This window comes from Melampsora larici-populina, assembly GCF_000204055.1.
Source record: "Melampsora larici-populina 98AG31 unplaced genomic scaffold MELLAscaffold_65, whole genome shotgun sequence".
In the NCBI taxonomy this organism is placed as follows: Eukaryota; Fungi; Basidiomycota; class Pucciniomycetes; order Pucciniales; family Melampsoraceae; genus Melampsora; species Melampsora laricis-populina.
Window position 1 is genome coordinate 210012 of NW_006768829.1, and position 19232 is coordinate 229243.

At 39.9% G+C, this 19232-nt stretch overlaps 3 protein-coding genes across 3 annotated transcripts; all 3 read right to left on the bottom strand.

The window, feature by feature from the left end:
* Nucleotides 1-850: 850 nt before the first annotated feature.
* Nucleotides 851-3877, bottom strand: MELLADRAFT_112389 (uncharacterized protein; the record flags this gene model as incomplete). The annotated part of the gene is made up of 7 exons (XM_007416891.1): nucleotides 851-916; nucleotides 2436-2552; nucleotides 2604-2942; nucleotides 2997-3191; nucleotides 3265-3364; nucleotides 3450-3510; nucleotides 3829-3877. 7 exons carry the CDS (start codon nucleotides 3875-3877, stop codon nucleotides 851-853), a joined length of 927 nt encoding a protein of 308 aa, XP_007416953.1.
* Nucleotides 3878-4072: 195 nt separating this feature from the next.
* Nucleotides 4073-5661, bottom strand: MELLADRAFT_112390 (uncharacterized protein; the record flags this gene model as incomplete). Its single annotated transcript, XM_007416890.1, has 7 exons — nucleotides 4073-4615; nucleotides 4699-4806; nucleotides 4855-4927; nucleotides 5013-5078; nucleotides 5145-5284; nucleotides 5415-5586; nucleotides 5657-5661. 7 exons carry the CDS (start codon nucleotides 5659-5661, stop codon nucleotides 4073-4075), a joined length of 1107 nt encoding a protein of 368 aa, XP_007416952.1.
* Nucleotides 5662-11895: 6234 nt separating this feature from the next.
* MELLADRAFT_112391 (uncharacterized protein) lies at nucleotides 11896-14205 on the bottom strand (the record flags this gene model as incomplete). The annotated part of the gene is made up of 7 exons (XM_007416889.1): nucleotides 11896-12419; nucleotides 12479-12554; nucleotides 12630-12855; nucleotides 12959-13049; nucleotides 13209-13236; nucleotides 13400-13570; nucleotides 14098-14205. 7 exons carry the CDS (start codon nucleotides 14203-14205, stop codon nucleotides 11896-11898), a joined length of 1224 nt encoding a protein of 407 aa, XP_007416951.1.
* Between the last annotated feature and the right edge of the window lie 5027 nt (nucleotides 14206-19232).

The window sequence follows — 19232 nt, forward strand, 5'->3', positions numbered from 1 at the left end:
GAAGGGGTGTGATTGTAAGGGTATACTTCTATAGTCTATTGACATGATGGTCAGCATCAATAGTGTAGAGATGATGTATGAAACCATGCTGTTAATGAGCCAAAGGTTGGTATTGATGTACTGTTCCTGGTGTGCTTACTTTGATGATTGTTAGACAGATTCCAAAAATCCTCATTTCAAGACAAATCACAAATAAAGGTTTTTTTCTCTAACTTATGGCAGACTGCAGTTATGATACAGCAGTCCTAATTTCCAATCTGCCATTCATAAACACAGTAGCAAAGATAAATATCTGCAAGTGAGATTGAAAATCAGCAATGAACAATGGTCAACTCTGTCAACAAGTTTGGTTTGAATGTTTTTTTTAATTTCTTACCAAATGCAACTCAATCAATGATAGCTTCTGATTCAAAAAAAAAATCACAAGAATGTTTATTGTGCTGAAGAGAGAATCAAAGTCAGAAATCAGATATCAAAGTATGAGTTGAAAATTTCAGTCAAATGTGCTGAGGGGCCTTTGGTCTGGGAATTTTTTCAACCTTGGCTTGCAAATTCATTTTGCGGCAGTAGCAACAGTAACTTGATTGAGTTCTCTGGAGGCCAAGAAAATGAGGCAGTTCACAAATGCTGAGGATGACAATCCCATCATCGGATAGAGAGCTGTTTTATTGATATTGCAAGCTGGGTCCAAAAGCAGACATAGCTGAGGATATGGTCCGATGGTGAGGGACATGATGGCGTCTCAGATTAGAGCTTATAGTGGAGCTGTTCAAAGCGGTATGCTCCAGTATAGCTGAGTTTTCATCCTCTTCATTGATTCAGTATCTGAAGAAGATGGAGGTGAAACATTTCATTGCTTCAAGGCATGTGCTACTGATTCTTTCTCAGAGGTGATAGCTGATTTCTGAACACAATTCTACAATTCAAGAGCCTAGAACATACAAAAAATGTTGTTTGATCATTGATTATTTAGACATCAAAAAATATGGTTAAAATATCAAAGACAACTCACCCGTCAGTATGATCCACTATCCAGATCTCATGATTGAAATCAATGACCTAATTATATGTGATGTGACTGCAGGTGAGAGTGTTTTGGCATAAATGGATGGATGTCATGTTTTTGCAAGTGTTGGATCATCTCTTGGCTTCTTGACTTACTTGGTTTCCTGCTTTATATCCTTCACTTGCTCCAAATTTTACAATATAAATCGGCCGTTGCTATTTGCAGCCCACAAGAAAACCATGTAGGCGCTGGCCAAATTACGCCTACATGGGTGTTTCCCACGAAGAAGCGCCTACATTTATGATGTAGGCGCTGGAAACCATCCAAAATGACGCCTACATGTCAAAAAACCCATGTAGGCGTCATTTGGTTACGCCTACATTCAAAAAATGAAATGTAGGCGTAATTTTCAAGCACCTACATATCTAATTTGAAATGTAGGCGCTATTTTTGAGCGCCTACATTCAATTTTCAGCTCAAATAAGCGCCTACATGCAGTCCTGCATATGTAGGCGCTACAAATCCGGCAACTACAACTCCAGACTGGTCTGAAGGGTAATGAAGAACAATTTTCAAGTCAAAATGAGAGTATTGGAAGACGGAAAAAGCAGTTTGGACTCAAAATGAGTGTATCAGAAGACGGATAAAGCAGTTTGGAGTTGAAATCAGTGTATCGGAAGACGGAAAAGTGGCTCCGGAGTCAAAATGAGTGTATCAGAAGACGGAAAAAGTAGTAAATTATTTCAACTCTGAACTCAGTTTGGAGTCAAAATGAGTGTATCAGAAGCGGAAAAAGAAGTAGATTATTTCAACTCTGAACTGCTATTTACGTCTTCTGATACACTCACTTCAGAGTTGAAAAGAGCATATTCATCTTCAATATGCTTAACTGCTTTTTCCGTCTTCCAAAACACTCATTTCAACTCCAAGCTGCTTTTTCCATCTTCTGATACACTCATTTCAACTCCGAACTGCTTTTTCCATCTTCCAATACTCTCATTTTAACTTGAAACTTCTTCTTCATTAGCCGTCAGACCAGTCTGGAGTTGTAGATGTTGGATTTGGAGCGCCTACATATGCAAGACTGCATGTAGGCGCTTATTTGAGCTGAAAATTGAATGTAGGCGCTCAAAAATAGTGCCTACATTTCAAATTAGATATGTAGGTGCTCGAAAATTACGCCTACATTCTGAAATTTTGAATGTAGGCGTAACCAAATGACGCCTACATGGGTTGTTTATCATGTAGGCGTCATTTTAGATGGTTTTCAGCGCCTACATCATAAATGTAGGCGGTTTTTCGTGGGAAACACCCATGTAGGCGCTGTTTTGGCAGCGCCTACATGGTTCTCTTGTGGGCTGCAAATAGCAATGGCCTATAAATCAGTCAGTGAATTCAAAGTGAATTGAAAAAGATTGAGAAAATTGACTCGAAGTGATTTGGTTGGGGTTCCTATCAAGATATCAATTCGACTGGGTTCAATTCCAAAGTAATCACATACACCTTGTCCTTGTGGTCTGAGAGCTTCATCAAGATATAAATGAGACTGTCAATTGAGATAATGTAAAAAGTTCATCTGAAAAAGTGAAGAACTTACATACCTGATATAATATTTTTCTTTCAATCTCAACAGATTAGGTGACTCAAGAATCAAACCTTCCATATTATAACATCCTTCCACCACCACCAAAATCTTTTTCCAAGCTCTCATTTTTCTAGGTTGACCTTCTGCAATTGTGTCTCTTAATGAACTTTCTAAATCTTTCATATCATTCTGTTTATAAGTTCTTACCATTGCATCACTTAATCTTGGACCGAATCCAATTGAAGAGTGATTCAATTCATCTGAAATGACCAATGAACCCGTAACAACTAAAGAAGGAGATGTAGTGAAATTGGTGGCAAAACTGACTGATTGATAAGGCATATTCTGTACCTAAAGAATTGGAAATTAATTTTCCAGTTTGGATGGTAATTGAATTCACTCCACCATCATCTCTTGATCTTGCTGAACTGATATCAATTGAATTGAAGTTTCTTCAACTGGATCGGTACATATTCTACTTGATTGAGCAAATCTTAAATAATTATAAGATGAAATGTTTAAGGATTGGGTAGTAGTATGAGTATATTCAAAACCAATTCCATTATCTCCGGCTGTACAATCTAAGAGTGTAATCTCAAGCTGGTGAACCCAAAACTGGTCTTGAAAAGCAATATCTCATCTAGACTTAACTTTTCTCTCGTCTAGACTTAACTTTTCTCGTAAAGAATGAACTGGAATCTGAACCATTTTTTGGAATAAGATGTGCATATGAGTTAGGTGAATATCTTTCTTCCAAAACATCACGTAAATGACTATCAAAAAAGAAGAAAAAACACCAATGGTCAATTTCAGAAAACAATCGGATTCTTGTTGTAGAAAAGAGGATGAATGACTAACCGAATGAGCAACACAATAAGGTAAGACCAATAAGCCGTTTGAAAAGTCAAAACTCCAGCATCTTTGAAGTTAATTGATATTAATCAAAGCGATTGCAGAATGAGATAGCTGATCATCAGAGGTGATTGGAGTGAATTTAGGATCAAATGAACGTAAAGGACTTAATGAAGAAATATTATAAGAACTTAATTAATCATCATGAATTGGTTTGGAAATAATTTGGTTGAGATCGAGATTGTCCTGATTTTCCATCCAAATCCAGTATGATAAGCAGGTTTGGATGTTCTTTGTATGTTTTTTGAATCGACTGATGAAAAAGTATTAGCACCAGGATCCTCATTGATATGATTTGGTTAAGCAATTTGATCATCAGATACACTTCTTTTCATTTCTTCTTCACCAGATGATTCACCCTTTGTGATGATCATCGTAGCTCTAGGTGAAGGGGTTTGTTGTCTAGTACTTTTAGATCAAACGAGTGGAAGATCTTGATGATTGTTTTTATTTGTAGAGCTTGAGTTGGTTGGATCAGGTGAATGTACACCAAGATCTTCGTTCTTTGATGAATCAGAAGCAGTTGATTTCACTATGATTGGAATAATTCCTGAATTACCTGAAGTCTTTCATTTAGGTGACGGTCTTAATGATGACTGTTCATCCTCAAATCTAATCTTTCTTGCACTTTCAGGTTTTGAAACCGTTGTTTGATTAGAAGTTTTACTTGTGGGTAATTCCGAGACAATTGATAAATCGGTGACATTCTTGACCGCACATTCTGGCATAGATGATTTTATATTCTGTGTTGCAGAGATCGATTTAGCAATTATCTCTTGCGCTCCTTGAGTCTTTGTATCTGGATGATAAGGTCTTATATCATCAGAATAGTTTGAACCATCAGATCCTATAGTTGATTGTTGGTCATGCTCATAGGATGGTCTCGATCTTTGACTGCCGGTCATCGAAGGTCGAGATTCATCGATCACAAAGCAAACCGCTTGTGGAGGGGCGACCACCGATCCATCCTCCCTGTTGCTATCTGGTACATAGACGGGTGGTGGAGAAGGTGCACGAGCCAAAAGCTGAAGTCTTGATTGGCGTAACAGTTCAGGTTTAACAAAGACGATTTCGGGGGCTGGGTATTGCGAATAACTGACACCGTAAAGTTTCTGTTGGTAAGCAAGGAATTAAGAAGCGAAATCTTAAGCAATATTGCAATATATCATTGATCCGGGTCAGTATCTTCACATACCTCCCAAGCTTTAGAGGTGGATTCGAATAAAGCCGTAAGTGTATGCTGATCGAAAACTTGCTCAGTAAAACTATACGTTTTGCCAATGATCCAGGGTAAGTATAAATCCTAGTACGCGAGATACAAAGAGTAAAGTGAACTCAACTGATTGACTACCTTTCCAAGATGTTCAAAAATTGCATCACTATAATTAAGACCCTTCAATTGATGAGTCCTCCAAGCCAAATTTCTGTAAAACAAATCAAAGAGAAGAACATAGACTTAAAGGTCAGAATGGCGAATCTCACGATAGTCAATGATAGATAGAGACTTACATATCCCATGTAGGTATACAAGTATCGATTGAAGTATTATCTCTAACCTTTAAAAGTTCTACAAACCTATCGCATATAAATCACGTTCAATTCTCTGACAAAATCTCCAGACGCATTCAAATTGATACTTACGCTTGATATCTTGAGCAAGCCCGATTGATAGCCAAACCTGAGAAATTCGTTCGACTTGAAGCTTCGATATCACGACCACCAGCTGCTTTATTCCAACCTAAGCTTACAATCGTATTTCTGAAGCTTTCTTGTCGTTTCATCTATGAAACAGAAAAAGTGGAAGGCAGAATATTAGTGATGATTTTAGTATTAAAATGATGATTTGGAAGTGAAAGAACTCAACCAATGTGATTAAATCAAGTGAGAATGGCTCCGGAACACAGGGTCTACTAACTTAGGAACAGCTGTTAAAACCTTCATTGTCTGAACTGCAGCTTGTGTAGCCGACAAACGTTGGTCAACATCAGTATTAGATAAAGAAGCAAAACAACAAGTAACCAGTCGATTCAATGTTCCAACATGTTCAACATCTTCCAATCTCTTGCTAGTACTCAAAGTCCCCCTGAAAACCAAAGAAGTAAAAAATCAGACTTTGTTGAATGTGATTTGGTAAAGAGAAGAATGAGACATACCTCATAGAATCAAACTCAGCCAATGGTGGTAAAGAGAGAGAATAAATATCTCGCGGTAATTTATGAATCACTAGATTCGCTTTTGTACCCTGATCCTTCACACTTTAGACGACACGATTAACTTTTGGCCCATCCGGTGTGATTACGATTAGTGAAACCTATTAAATGTGTGGTTGGTCGATTGATTTCAAGGTAATCGGTAAACACAGATCATCCAATAAAACAATCAATCATCAAAATAAATAAAGGTTGAGATTTGGTTTTTGTGAACAGAGCTGGACATCAAAGTGCATGCCCGTTTGACTCTTTTTTTTTGGTAGGCCTCGAAGGGGACTTGGTCAAGTTAGAATCAGGACATACCTTTCCGAATGGAAGTATTTGGATCTGGAAGGAAGTGAGATTTAAGTAAATCGGATGAAAGCACCAGACACGCGGATCACAATGGTTTGATTGGGGTCATACAAAGGTTTCAGAGAAACTCGTTCATAGAGAAATTGTGTCAAATAATTCAGAGATATTTGCATCATAAATAGATTGCATGGATCATATCAAGGTACTATGGAGATAGAAAGTAATCATTGCGAAGTTGTAACTTCGGCTGGTCTAAACTCGCAGTTGTTAGGGGAATGAGTGGAGGTTTTGTCAGGTTTTGTCTGAATTGCATGTTCGCTATTAATATGAATGATTCACGATATTTCCCCTCTACCAGTTAAAATCACAAACAAGTCATCATCATCATTTATTACTGCTGTAGGGAGTGTTCGAATTTGCAATGTAACAAACTCAGACGAGTTTTTGAACGTGAACAATGTGTATTACTGTGAGGACTTAAGACATAATCTTCTGTTGGGTATCCAACTTGAAGAGGAAGGTGACACTTTTCAAAATTCAAAACATGGTATTGAGCTCTGGAAGAACAATTCAAGAACACTAACTGTGCAGCGTTCAGGAAGAAAGTGGATTCTTAAGGCAATAATCAATCCAATCACTACTGCAGCTGTCCTTGGCAATTTCATGCTGTGGCATTGCCGGTTTGGTCATCCTAATGACAGAACACTTCTCAAACTTATCCGTGAACAGACATGTGTAGGTTTACCTGAACAACTTACAAAAACTGTTCCATGTGAGGAATGCACCATCTCCAAATCCACAAAAACATTGACAATTGGTCCTTCACTCATGTCTTATGACGGACCATTGCAACTTGTGGTGGCTGATCTTTGTGGACCATTCCTGGTAAAAACCATATCAGGCTTGCAATACTCTTTAGAGATTCGAGATGTCTTTTATACCTTCATGAGAACATACCTGCTGAGGACAAAAAATGAAGCAACTAATCACATCAAAAATTTCATTGCAGAATCTGAAAGAAGAACTGGCAAGAAGGTCATCCACTGGCGCACTGACAGCGGTGGAGAATTTATCAATAACGCAATAAAAATTTACTTCAATAAAAAGGGTATTCAGGTTCAAACATCCCCTCCTTATTTTCATGAGCAAAATGGCAACATTGAGCGAGCAAATCAAACGGTTCAGGAAGGTATGAGGGTATTACTCAAGGATTCGGGTCTCCCTCAAAAGTTCTGGGGTTTTGCTATCATCACAGCTACCGATTTGCACAACAAAACACCAAACTCAAACACTGGTTCTGTCAGCCCTGAGTACATATATACGTACCCAAAACTAACTTGTAACATTAGAAACCTTATGTATAAAATTAATTACATGTACAATATTGAGCTTAAACTGTATGTAACATCTAATACAATATACCAAAACACTTATTACATATTACATGTTGTTTTAAGTGTACCTGTATATGTAATAAGTCACCTTATAACTCAGTGTCAAGAGTTAAAAAGCTAATATTACATATTACATATAATATGTATATGTAACCAATCACTACTAGTAATAATCATTAACAACTAGTAATGAGTAACCCTGAACCAATATAGTGATAATAACAAATATCACTACAGTTAGGTTTAGAGAGGAGAGTATATAAACCCCTCCTCTCTCAGCCTTCAGAGATTTCTCTCTAAGCAATAATTACCCACTACTTTTAAAGAACAATTCAAGTTCAACTGAAGTAAAAAATCAAGAGTCTTATATATAAAATAAGACTAGTGATAAGCTTCATCAACTTTAATCAGCTTCCTGATTAAAAGTAGGTAATACAATTCTTCACTCCCCTCTGGATCCTCTCCTTCCCCCAAGTAGAAACTCTTTTAGGTTGGTGACCTTAAGAACAACCCCAAGTTGGTGACTTTAAGAACAACCAGTCTAGTGATATTTACCTCACTCTTCATTCTGTTAATTAAGGTTTGAAGGAAAACCTTGGATCCAGTTTTCATTAATTATAAAATTATTATGATTACAAATACAACCTCCTTTTAAGGAGTCATTTAACTGTAGTCTGTCTGGGTTTATCCAAACAGACCAGTCCCCCTTCCTCTTTCTATATCTTTCATATATTTTGTTTGTAATTACCTTATAATTGAAATATAAAAAGTTAATTTTCAAACATTACCCACCATCCATTACCCAATTAGTGAGCCTTGAGTCCTCATTAGAGCACCATGCCCTCACAGGTTCCAAGACACCAACTGAACTTATGTTTGGATTCGCCCCTCAAGTTGATCACCTTTGCATTTTTGGAAGCCAGGCATTCGTACATGTACCTGTTGAGAAACGCAAGAAATTGGATGATAGAGCGGTGAAGTGTTGATTTGTGGGTTACTTAGGAGCAAGAAAGGGATGGAGGTTTTGGAACCCATCAACGGAAAAATTTCTTGATTTGGCACATGCTAGGTGGCTTGACAAGAAGACAATTCCTACCCCTGCTGATAGCTCTCACTCTTTAACCAACAATGAATCAAACACATCTCTTGAAACAATTTTATCAACTGATGTTCTCTCAGCTCATCAAGAACTTCAACACTTGTTTGAATCATTGTCTATTTCTTATCTTTTGGACGACAAAAGCTTTACTCAAACAGTTAGAGAGCAAGATCTTAATATCCAAATTCTTCAAGCAAAAGCAGCAAGAATAGCATTCCAACTGCTGAGGAGCTATCAAGAGGCCATGAGTAGTGAACATAAGGATGATTGGAAGGAAGGGTGTAAGAAAGAGATAGAGATGCTGATTAGATTGAAGGTCTGGGAAGAAGTTGGTCTTCTTCCAGGCCAGAAGACCATGTCAAGTAAGTGGGTTTTTTCAGAAAAAACTGACTCGAACGGCAATATCCTCAAACAAAAAGCCAGGTTTGTAGTAAGAGGATTTACCCAGAGGGAAGGTATTGACTTCTCTGATACTTTTGCGCCAACAGCCAAATTCACCTCCCTCATGATCATCTTTTCCATCACTGTCAACAAAGGTTGGCATATCCGTGGATTCAACATTGTGGCCACCTACCCACACAGCCCGATTGACAAGACAATATACGTCAAACCGGCAGAAGGCATCTCCCTCTCTTCACCCACCTTGGTTCTTCTCCTCAAAAGGGCTCTGTACGGTATGAAACAAGCTGCCAGATGCTGGTGGAAGCATTTTTCATCAGTGCTCTCCGGTATGGGCTGTAGGTACTGTATAAACGACCAAAGTCTATACGTATTACATTACAAAGGCAGTATTGAAATCCTTTGGATACACGTAGATGACAGGGTCATTTGTGGTTCATCTCTTGATATCATTTCCTTTATTCATCAATCCCTCCTTGAATCTTTCCAAATCACCTGGAACAATAACCTTCAACAAATTGTCGGAATCAAAATCAACTACACCCCAAAGGGTATCTTATTATCGCAACCTCACCTTACTCAAAGCATCCTCGAATCAGCAGGGTTTATGAATTCAAAAACGGTTACTCCCATGATAGCTACCTGCAACTGGACTCATCTGAGAAGGATGCTATTGGACTTAATGGCTCATCATATCTTGTGGTCTTGGGATCACTGTCGTACTTGGCAATTGGGACTCGACCCAACATTTCTTACTCGGTTAATTATTTGGCAAGGTTCTCTTCCCAACCGAACGAAAGTCACTGGCTTGCATTAAAACACTTGCTGAAATATATTAGTGGTACTAAAGAAGATGGTATATGGTTTAGGAAGATGGAAGAAGGAAATGATTTAGTGACTTTTTGTGACGCTAACTGGGGGGGGGATTTTCAAGGTCAACACATGGTTTTGCGGTATTTTTGTATTGTAATTTAGTTTCATGGGCATCAAGACGTCAAGGATGTGTTGCAACATTGACTTGTCACGCAGAGTATATGGCTCTAGGAGCCGCAGCTTGTGAATCAATTTGGATTCAAAACTTACTCAAAGACATATTCAAGAATAGCTATATAACAACCCTCAAGTGCAACAACACAGCAGCCATTAAAGTGGCACAATACTTACATCTTACGAAGAGATCTCACCATGTAGCGCGCGAGTTTCATTATGTGAATGAACAAATTTTTGATGGCAACTTGAAAATCAAATGGATAGATGGACCTAATCAGAAAGCTGATATACTTACTAAGGCATTAGGTAACATTATCTTCCAAACTCACAAGCGCAACATTTGCATGTTTTAGTTGTTAACCTCTAAAAGGTTGAGGGGGGGTGTTACGGTTCAGACTGGGGTGGTGTCGTAGACGCCCATACTTAACCTTATCTCACCTATATTGGGTTAGGCCAGTTTAGAAGAATTAGGAATGTAGTTGTGGACTAGTCCGAATGTTTAGGATAATTGTGATCTTAGCTGGGTTTTGCCATTTCCCTTTTCGTCATAATGTAAACGCCTTGTCAAACTTGTTTCATATAGAACTTCATGTGTTTTCTCTAAACTTGTGTGCTTTTCTTTTCGTCACAATTCTCATTTGTTTCGGTAGACTAGCACTAACGCTAGCCTTATAGGTTAGAACCTTTTTCTCTCTAAATGCAACTTGTCACAATTCTCATTTGTTTCGGTAGACTAGCACTAACGCTAGCCTTATAGGTTAGAACCTTTTTCTCTCTAAATGCAACTTGTCACAATTCTCATTTGTTTGGGTAGACTAGCACTAATGCTAGCCTTATAGCACTCTCTTCTTCCATTCCGTCCCAATAATCAATTGATGCTATACTGAGTATAGTTGAGTAAAGTATATTTCCAACTATACTATATTGAGTATAGTATAGCACAATTCAAACTATACTATACCCAACTATATACTAGTATAGTATAGTGGCACCATTGATAGGGCCCCTTCTGTCCTATGAATATTTTCTACCATTGTCACAAAAGCAAAGCTTCAATCCCCATCACCAAGATTGTCATTGACCCTGACATCTTTGTAGAGTGTTTTCAATTTTTCTTACATGATGGGTATATCCTCTTGGTTTATCTCAATCCCTTGTTCTCTTTCTAAGAATCTCACAACCAAGACCAGATTGGTCTAATTTCCAATTGTGTTGAGCTTCAAGTTTCACAAGCAGTTCCAAGTGGTCAAAGCATTTTTGAGCAATTGATGCTCATTGAACCTGGTGCTACTGAAAAATCACGTGTGATTGCACAGCTTCTTTGAATGTAGCCACCCATTCTGTAGTGGACCACCTTGTCTGCTTGCGGTGACATTTAGACAAGAAGTGCAAAAGTCTGAACACACCATTTTGTGTCCAAAATAGATCAACTAAACTTTAGAGTCACTTGAGTGCTACATTCCTTTGACCAAGACCGCTCAACGCAGTCAGCTGATCGTGACCAATCTACGGACACTTATAGACTGCCAGATGTCTTGTTACGCACATCTCATATCATATTGTTCCTTTCCATGTTTACCTATATTAATTTTCACACAATTAATTACACCATTCATAGCTATCTATTCCTATCTATTCTAACATAAAGATAACTACAGAAGCCTTCTGAGATCAACCCTACAAACAACGCATCATCCCCCAAACCACATACAAAAGGGACACTTGCAGACTGACGATATCTTTTTATGCACAGATTATTTATAGTCCCTTCCCATATTCACACAATTAATTACATCATACCCAACTATGTATTCTAACAGAGAGATAACGACAAAAGCCTACTTAGTTAAATCCTATAAACAACCTATGATCATTCAAAACCCAATGAGACTAAAATGAAATATTTAAAAATGAAGAATGGAAGAGATGAAAAACAAGGTTTGTTCCAGAGTGCTATAAAAGATTCTATCATGGTGAAAAAGTTGTTGTGTCAAGCTTTCCATTCCTCAAAATGCTAGTTTATCCCAGACTTCAGGGATGTCACGTCGATGATTCCTCTTCGCAAGTTCATTGGGTGATTGACCGGAAGATTGTGCTAATGCTAACATCTCAGAAGAAGAGGGAAGTCGATCCGTACGTGGAGAATGATCAAAGTATCCTGAAGTTCGTTGGCCGGAGCCCGGCGTACAGATATCCGTACCGACACTTGACGTCGACGTGCCTTGTCCAGCCCTTTGTAAAGCAGATGAAATATGGCATGGATACGAATGAAGAGGTGATGACCTAGCCGTTGAATGTGATGATAAATCAGACGACCGGTGCCGAAATGCGGGTATTGGTGGGGCGGTATATCTTGTTTGTGAAGAGAGATGAGGCCTCGGAGCGACTTGGGAGGAACCGGCGCTTGGTCGGACATATTCAAGCGGGCTGAGCTGAGAGTGATGCCAAGGAATGTTATCGGCTTTTTGATAAGCACGACTTTGTGTGATATCTTTGATACAGAGGTTTGTAGACATATTCAGTTCCCACTCTATAGCACAGAAAACCGAGCTCGCGCTATGATCTCAGGAAATAAATTTTTTGACCAACCTGCACAGGTCTGCGGTTCCGCGGACGTCGGAAATGATTTGTTCATTCGCTTCCTCTTACCGTGCGAGCTGATCATCTGATGAAATGACAAGCCAGTACATGTGAGTAATGGAGATTATCCCCTCTTACAAAAAAGAAAGGATTAACTTACATCGGGGGTAGAGCATGATCCCGTCTGAGTTGGATCAGACTCTGAGGCAACACTCTGGTGACTAGCGACTGTCCTTGTCTTTTTACGAACCCGAAGCTTGAAACCTTGTTCAGCCAAGTGACGAGTAAGTTCTGATGAGGACGCCATTCCGGGGAAAAACTTGGGTGGCATGACTCGGAATGGGGTAGAAGAGACCTTTGCGAGGGGCCCAGAGGTTCGACCACCTCTGTTATTGTTGTGTTCCAAAACAAAACAAAAAAATCGGAGCATTTCAGTCAGTGAGCTGAAGTTGGCTGCTTGAAGGACTGAATCCGGTCATTAACACTTACACAGCGATGGAGTAGAGTCGAAATTCAAGGCGATAACTGCCTTCGAGCCTGATTGAAACATCGGGAAATGCAAAGAAGACGGCAAATTGACCTGTGTTGGAAGAGGTTAGCTTGATGTGAAATATTGGGTTGCTTTGAGAAGCTCGATGGATGTCAAGACGGTGAAGTCTTGACTCTTGGATTGTGAGGCACGCATGTGCTCTTTGACTGACGATGGGAGAGACCTCGGCAAAAGAAAGCAGCGACTCACCAGAAAGGTCACGAAGCCGGTGTGGACTCTGGAATTACGGAAAATCATATAACACAAGATCATGAGTGGAGGTGAGAGCAGTGATACATAGAAAAGGTTGTTGACCAAAAACATCAAAGGTTGGCCGATCGATCGATCGAAACACCGAAGAAAAGAAAATCCAAGTGACAAAAGTGAAAAGATCGACAAACCTGAACGATAGTTCCTGCCGTACACCTTCCTCCATTGTCAGACCGCACTTCTTGGTCGACATCATGCTTGATGAGATGTGCAACTAGGCAGAGATTCGAGTTGATGTGCAATTCACTGAGGTCATGTTGCCAATTCGCATCAACATTCACCCTGAACCTCTGGAGACCACTCTATCATCCAAGAACACAAATCCAAAGTCGGGGACAAACAGATAGAACAGGATACAGGGATATACATAGGCATGTACAAAACATATCACAGGAAACAAGACATGGTGGAAGATGTACAAAAAGGAGAAAGAGGATTGGATATCACAGTCTAGATTCAAATTCGATTTAGCCAAGATGACGTACGGTTCGTGTCCTGGGGATATTATTTCAACGATCGGGGGAGGATCAAGAGGACGGCGGTCAACTGAATCAAGAGAGATCATAGGAAAAGTTTAGCGTTTGGGAGCAGAAAAGAACCAGATTAAGGAATCAGAAGACGGGAGGACTGTAAGATACTTTTATCTTTGAAGCTGCATATTCGTGCGGAGCTCGGCTGTTGACGCACGACGAGCTGGTAGGGCGGATGACTAGAGCGAGTTTTGGCAACAAGTAAAGTAAAACATCCTCAGATCGATCAGCGCTCATCACCTATGAGTGATCTGAAGGGAGAGAGCTGAATGAAACCTTTGGGATGCCCTTGAGTCTACCAGAAAACGATACTGAGCGCCGTTTGGGTTGATTGGATTGGGATTAGGACCGGGATGTGAAGTTGGATTGCGACGAGTGTGCTTGGAGGTATAAAAGTTAGGGTCCATTTGGGATTTATGGAAGATAGGAGAAAAGATGAATGCAAATGAAGGTTTAGAAGGGTGTGACAAACAAGTGCGATGAAGATGCTATGTATCAGATTGATAATTGTACTTATAAACAATGCTTGATTAAGATAATGTATGATTGTTATTGAGAAGGACGAAGAAGACTTGAAAAAGACTTCACAAAATCACCAGGCAGTCAATAGATTGAATTCGAAGAATGATAGCCATTTGGATGTGATCCAGATTCCACAATCTGAGAGCTAGTTGGTTTTTACTTAACAAAGTCCCACGCCGCGCATCCTCGCGAGGCGTCGAGCGAGGGTTGGTTTTATGCGTTCAGCTTTTGAACCTCTTCTATCTCGTGATCAATTGCATATCCCGAGTTCACAAATGGGATTTGAAGCTATCACCAATTGTAAATAGATGTGTACAAAATAGTACAAACCTAAAATCAAACAAATTCCAAGTTCAGTAGAGTTCAGTGAATTGTATAACCTTGCCAGCTACTTTAAATAAGCATGTATAACAAGACGTAGTAGTGTACAGCGCAGTGTGTTCCGGGATCCCAAGTCTTCCTTTACGTAGAAGCTTAAAATCTTTTGAACAACCCATTCGAGGCTCACGTAGTCCGGCCGAAAGAATTTCTAACCCGGTGTTCAAAGCAGCTTTAAGGATGCGCTTGGCATCCTCGAACCGGTGGGAATGGAATATCACCCGGGCTTTCGTAAGTCGAAGGAGCTGAGCTCTTGAATGGGGTTGTCAATTCTAATCCCACCTGGTCTCGCACACGAGTGAGTCACAGCTAGTCACAGCGTCGAGTGCTGTCGAGTGGTTTCCGACGTCTTCCGACGAGTGAGTCCTTTTGATTTGATACAACGCGATAAGCTTAACAAGGTTCATCTTTGCTGTCTGCCAGTGCTGTCGGCTGGCAACGTAACCTTAAAGAAGAAAAATAAACATATGTTGCATAAACCTTTCATCCCTTTCATCTTTCTTGCACCGTTGCATAATGATGATGATCCGGAGGCACATACCGATCCGTCACAGGTCTCACTCTCCTCACGGATAGACATGCTATAATATATCTTTGAAACAGCGATGTATGTAACATGTTACAGCCGTTTTCAAGATCGTTGGTTTTTTTAAAACACTACCGCAATCAACGAGTTCGCCGGTGAACATTTGCATCATGAGCGTATTCGGACTTTAAAATTCTTCGACACTACAGTCGCTAAGAGCATCCACAACGGTCCACCTACTTTGCGAGCCCTGGAACAGACCCCCGATCCTGATTTTGTGGATGTAGGGGGTCAAAAAAACAGGTGTCCACAGCGGTGCACTTGAAGTCAGGGGCCAGAACTCGATTGAGTGATATGGTATGCTTGTACCATATCATCTTGTTTCGAGTGCGGTTTGAGACGTGACTATATCGGTCACGTGGAAGCAGTGGCACGTGATATTGGGAGCCCCTATAGACCTCGCAGATGTGGGGGGTCCGGATGGAAATCTGGAGGCCCCCGACGTCTCACCCCCGATTGTGCGAGCTCCGTTGGAGCGTTTTTTTGCGTTTTGACCCCCTACATCGCTGGGGGCCCGCAAAGTAGGTGGACCGTTGTGGATGCTCTAAAGGCTGAATTCAGCTACCCTTTCGACCCGGGGCCGGCCCCGGTCCCAATTTTGGGGGTTTGAATTTCCAAAAAAATAGTTTTTTAGCATCTTCAAATCTTCAAGAACTCATCATATTATACCAGAATTATAGCTTTCAGGGCTCAAACGAGAGTCTATAAGGCCCAAAACTCTTCCAACTAGTCAAAACCAGTGTTCAAGGTGGTAATTGATCTGATTTTGTGGCCAACCTGTTGTTACGACTAGAGCTATTAAGTACTTAAGCTAGCGGGCCTAAGTACTTAGGTGGCTAAGGTACTACGTTTATTAGCATAATACAGCCTAAATATATGCTTAGGTCCCAAAATGTGGGAATTTTAGTAAAAAAAAAATAATCAACTTTTGAACCGTTCAACTTTTTTGATTTTTTTTCACATTTTCAGATTGAGCTCATTCAGCCCATTCCATAAATATCCTGGTATAGAGTGTAGTGTAGAATTGAGTTAGGGTAACACCGGGTCGAAGTTGAAATTTTGATTTTGCGGGCAAGGGGTAGTTGGAATCTGGCTTTAGCGACTGTAGTCACTCGCTCGACGTCGAGGATCAGTTCGAGTCCCACCTTCGACCAGACTAAACGAAAGGCCCGCTAGCTAGCTTCACAGTCTACGGAGTTTGTTCTCCTGTCTACTCGGATGAACTTGTCGGAAAACTAGTTCCGTGTGCGATTCGTCTCTTAAGAACGGTGTGCGGATTGACCATAAATAGCCTATTTTCGGCGTGTTTCCCAAACGTTAACTCTTTTGACGCAGAAACAACGTATCGTGGATTCGTGAACAGATAGAACAGATAGATTTAGCCCCAGTGAGTTGTTTTTCGACGGGATGATATTCTACTGAAGCGTCAGTCTCTGTGAACCAAACATTTCAAGCAGGACAAGAATCATCGGTAGATATTGGTACAGCTATTTTGTTATATGTTGGACCTCGAGAAAAATGGAAAAAGTTACAGCTCATGTTTTTAACCGGATTTAACACAGCAAACACTGTATTTTTTTGTTTTCAGTGGTCAATTTTGAGGTTTAATCTTTTCAAGGGTAGCAATCTTGATGTCCAACATATAACAAAATAGCTGTATATGTGCCCAAAACTGTAAAGTCCAAAAACCACGGATAGAACTGGTTTTGCAGCAAAAAGCAGGTTCTTCACCAACTTAACTAAGTCCCTTCTCAATTGCAGGCATCCTCCGGAGCCTGGAACCTGCGGAGGAGGGACTTACAACTCATCTGGTGGTCATGGCGTGAAAAGTGCGCCCTAGTTACATAAGATGGCTAATGATTGGTCCAGGTGAAGCATGGTGGCTTCCTACAAACCACCTTAAAAGCATGTAAGTAAGAGCATCCACTATTGTCTTGGTAAGTGGCCTTGGTACGGTAAATTTTACTATACCAAGGCCAGAAAACCCCAATAATTACAGATCGGTACTTATGGATACACTCAAAATTTGGTAGAGGTCCAGCAAATGTACTGGACCTCTACCAAGTTGGTATCTACATGTTCTACCAAACCCAGCGAACTTCACACCCTCTACACACGGCTCGATTTTTGTTTCATTTTTCACTATCTTTTGACTTTCATTGATATTGATCTCAACTTATATTTTTCAATCAATCAAAATGAATCAACTCAATGAAATTGAAGAACAATCAATTGATAATTTTGACAATAATCAGGACAATAAACAAACCAATCAATATCAAATCAATCAAATTAAATCAAAAAAGAAAAAATCAAACAACTGGTCTTTGGCCAAAGAGGAGAGGCTAGCCAAGGCTTGGCTTCACATCAACCAGCAACCAGAATTCGGAACAAATCAGAGCGGCGAGGTCTTTTTCCTGTGAGTCACCGATTATCTCAACTCAATCTCACCTTTTGAGAAGCAAGACGTAAATTCAGTCAAAATAAGGCAAGCTACTTTTACCTTGTAAATGATTTCAATGAATCAAACTGATTCTTTGTACTACACTTTGTAGATGGGCGTCTTTGAAGACAGCCACCCTCAAGTTCTCATCAATCTATGCTCAGATCAAACGCGAGCCTCCCAGCAGCACTGTTGAGACCAATTGGCCAGATCTCGCAATCAAGATCTCTGATGAGATGAACCCCTGATATCACTTCAAATCCCTCCCAGCTTGGAGGATTCTGAGACTGCACCCAAATGGATTACCCCGCAACCTCCTCCTGGTCCATTAGCAATGGCAATTTCTAGCATCCCCTCTAGCGACACGGCCTCCGAGTCCTCCAATCCCAGTACCCCTCGTGCCACTAGCCCAGAACAACCAATTGGAACCAAAAAATTGAAGCACAAGCGTTTTGACAATGCAAAGGCTGAAGAGGTGGAAAAGACTTGTCAAGAACAAATCAAACGCAGCAATGATTTAGCTGAACTCTGACTAAAGGCTATCCAGGAAGGTAATGAGGTGGCAAAGGATATGGCCAAGGCTGATGCTGAAGCCAAAGCCAGTTTAGTTCAAGTCAACAAGCTGAAAGTATTAATGATGTCGGAGGAAAATTGTCACACCCCTGTTGCTAAGGAGGTCCTCAGAATGATGCAAAAACGCTTAAAAGAAAAGCATCAAACTCAGGACGAATCATCATCCTCATCAATTTAATATCATTTAAAGTCAATAGATTTAACTCAAGTTGTCTTTGTAGAATCACCCAACTCAAAACAATGTTGTTCATTAGACACCCAATATGATTTTTCACACTCGATCACTTTAACTCAAATAAGTCTTTTTAGACTCAATGAATTCAACTTGAATAGCATTTTCAGATTCAATTGACTTTAACTCAAATAGTATTTTTAGATTCAATTGATTTTAAAAAAGAAGAGGCCTTAGAATCAATCTATCCGACTCAAATATTTCCTTTTCAGTAAAGATTCAAAATTCTCATGTTCTTCAATTTTTGTTAAATAGATGGTATTGTTTTATCTCCTTTCTGTTTATCGTTTCATCTTATTTTTTAGTGCTTCACATTGTTTCTGGTAGCTTTTATAGACACACAATTCCAAAGAAATGAAGAGTCTTGATTCATCTACCTCTACCAACCTGTGCCCCTCGTGCCATCCAGTTATGAATCTTGAGATCATTCATGAGTTGGCGATGTAATTCAGAATTTTGCAAATCGAGATAGTTTGATACAAACTGAGTAGGTGTTTGTCGGATTTGTGGATCACAGTGATTTGGAACAATCTCTGTGTTTGTAGGAAAATCTTCAACTTTGGGATCTACAACCTCCCTATCTTCAACAATCATATTGTGAAGAACAATACATGTGTACATAATCCTACGTATATCATGCAAAGCCCAAAGTCTGAATGGTACAGCAAGGATATGACATTGGGCTTGAAGGCCACCAAAA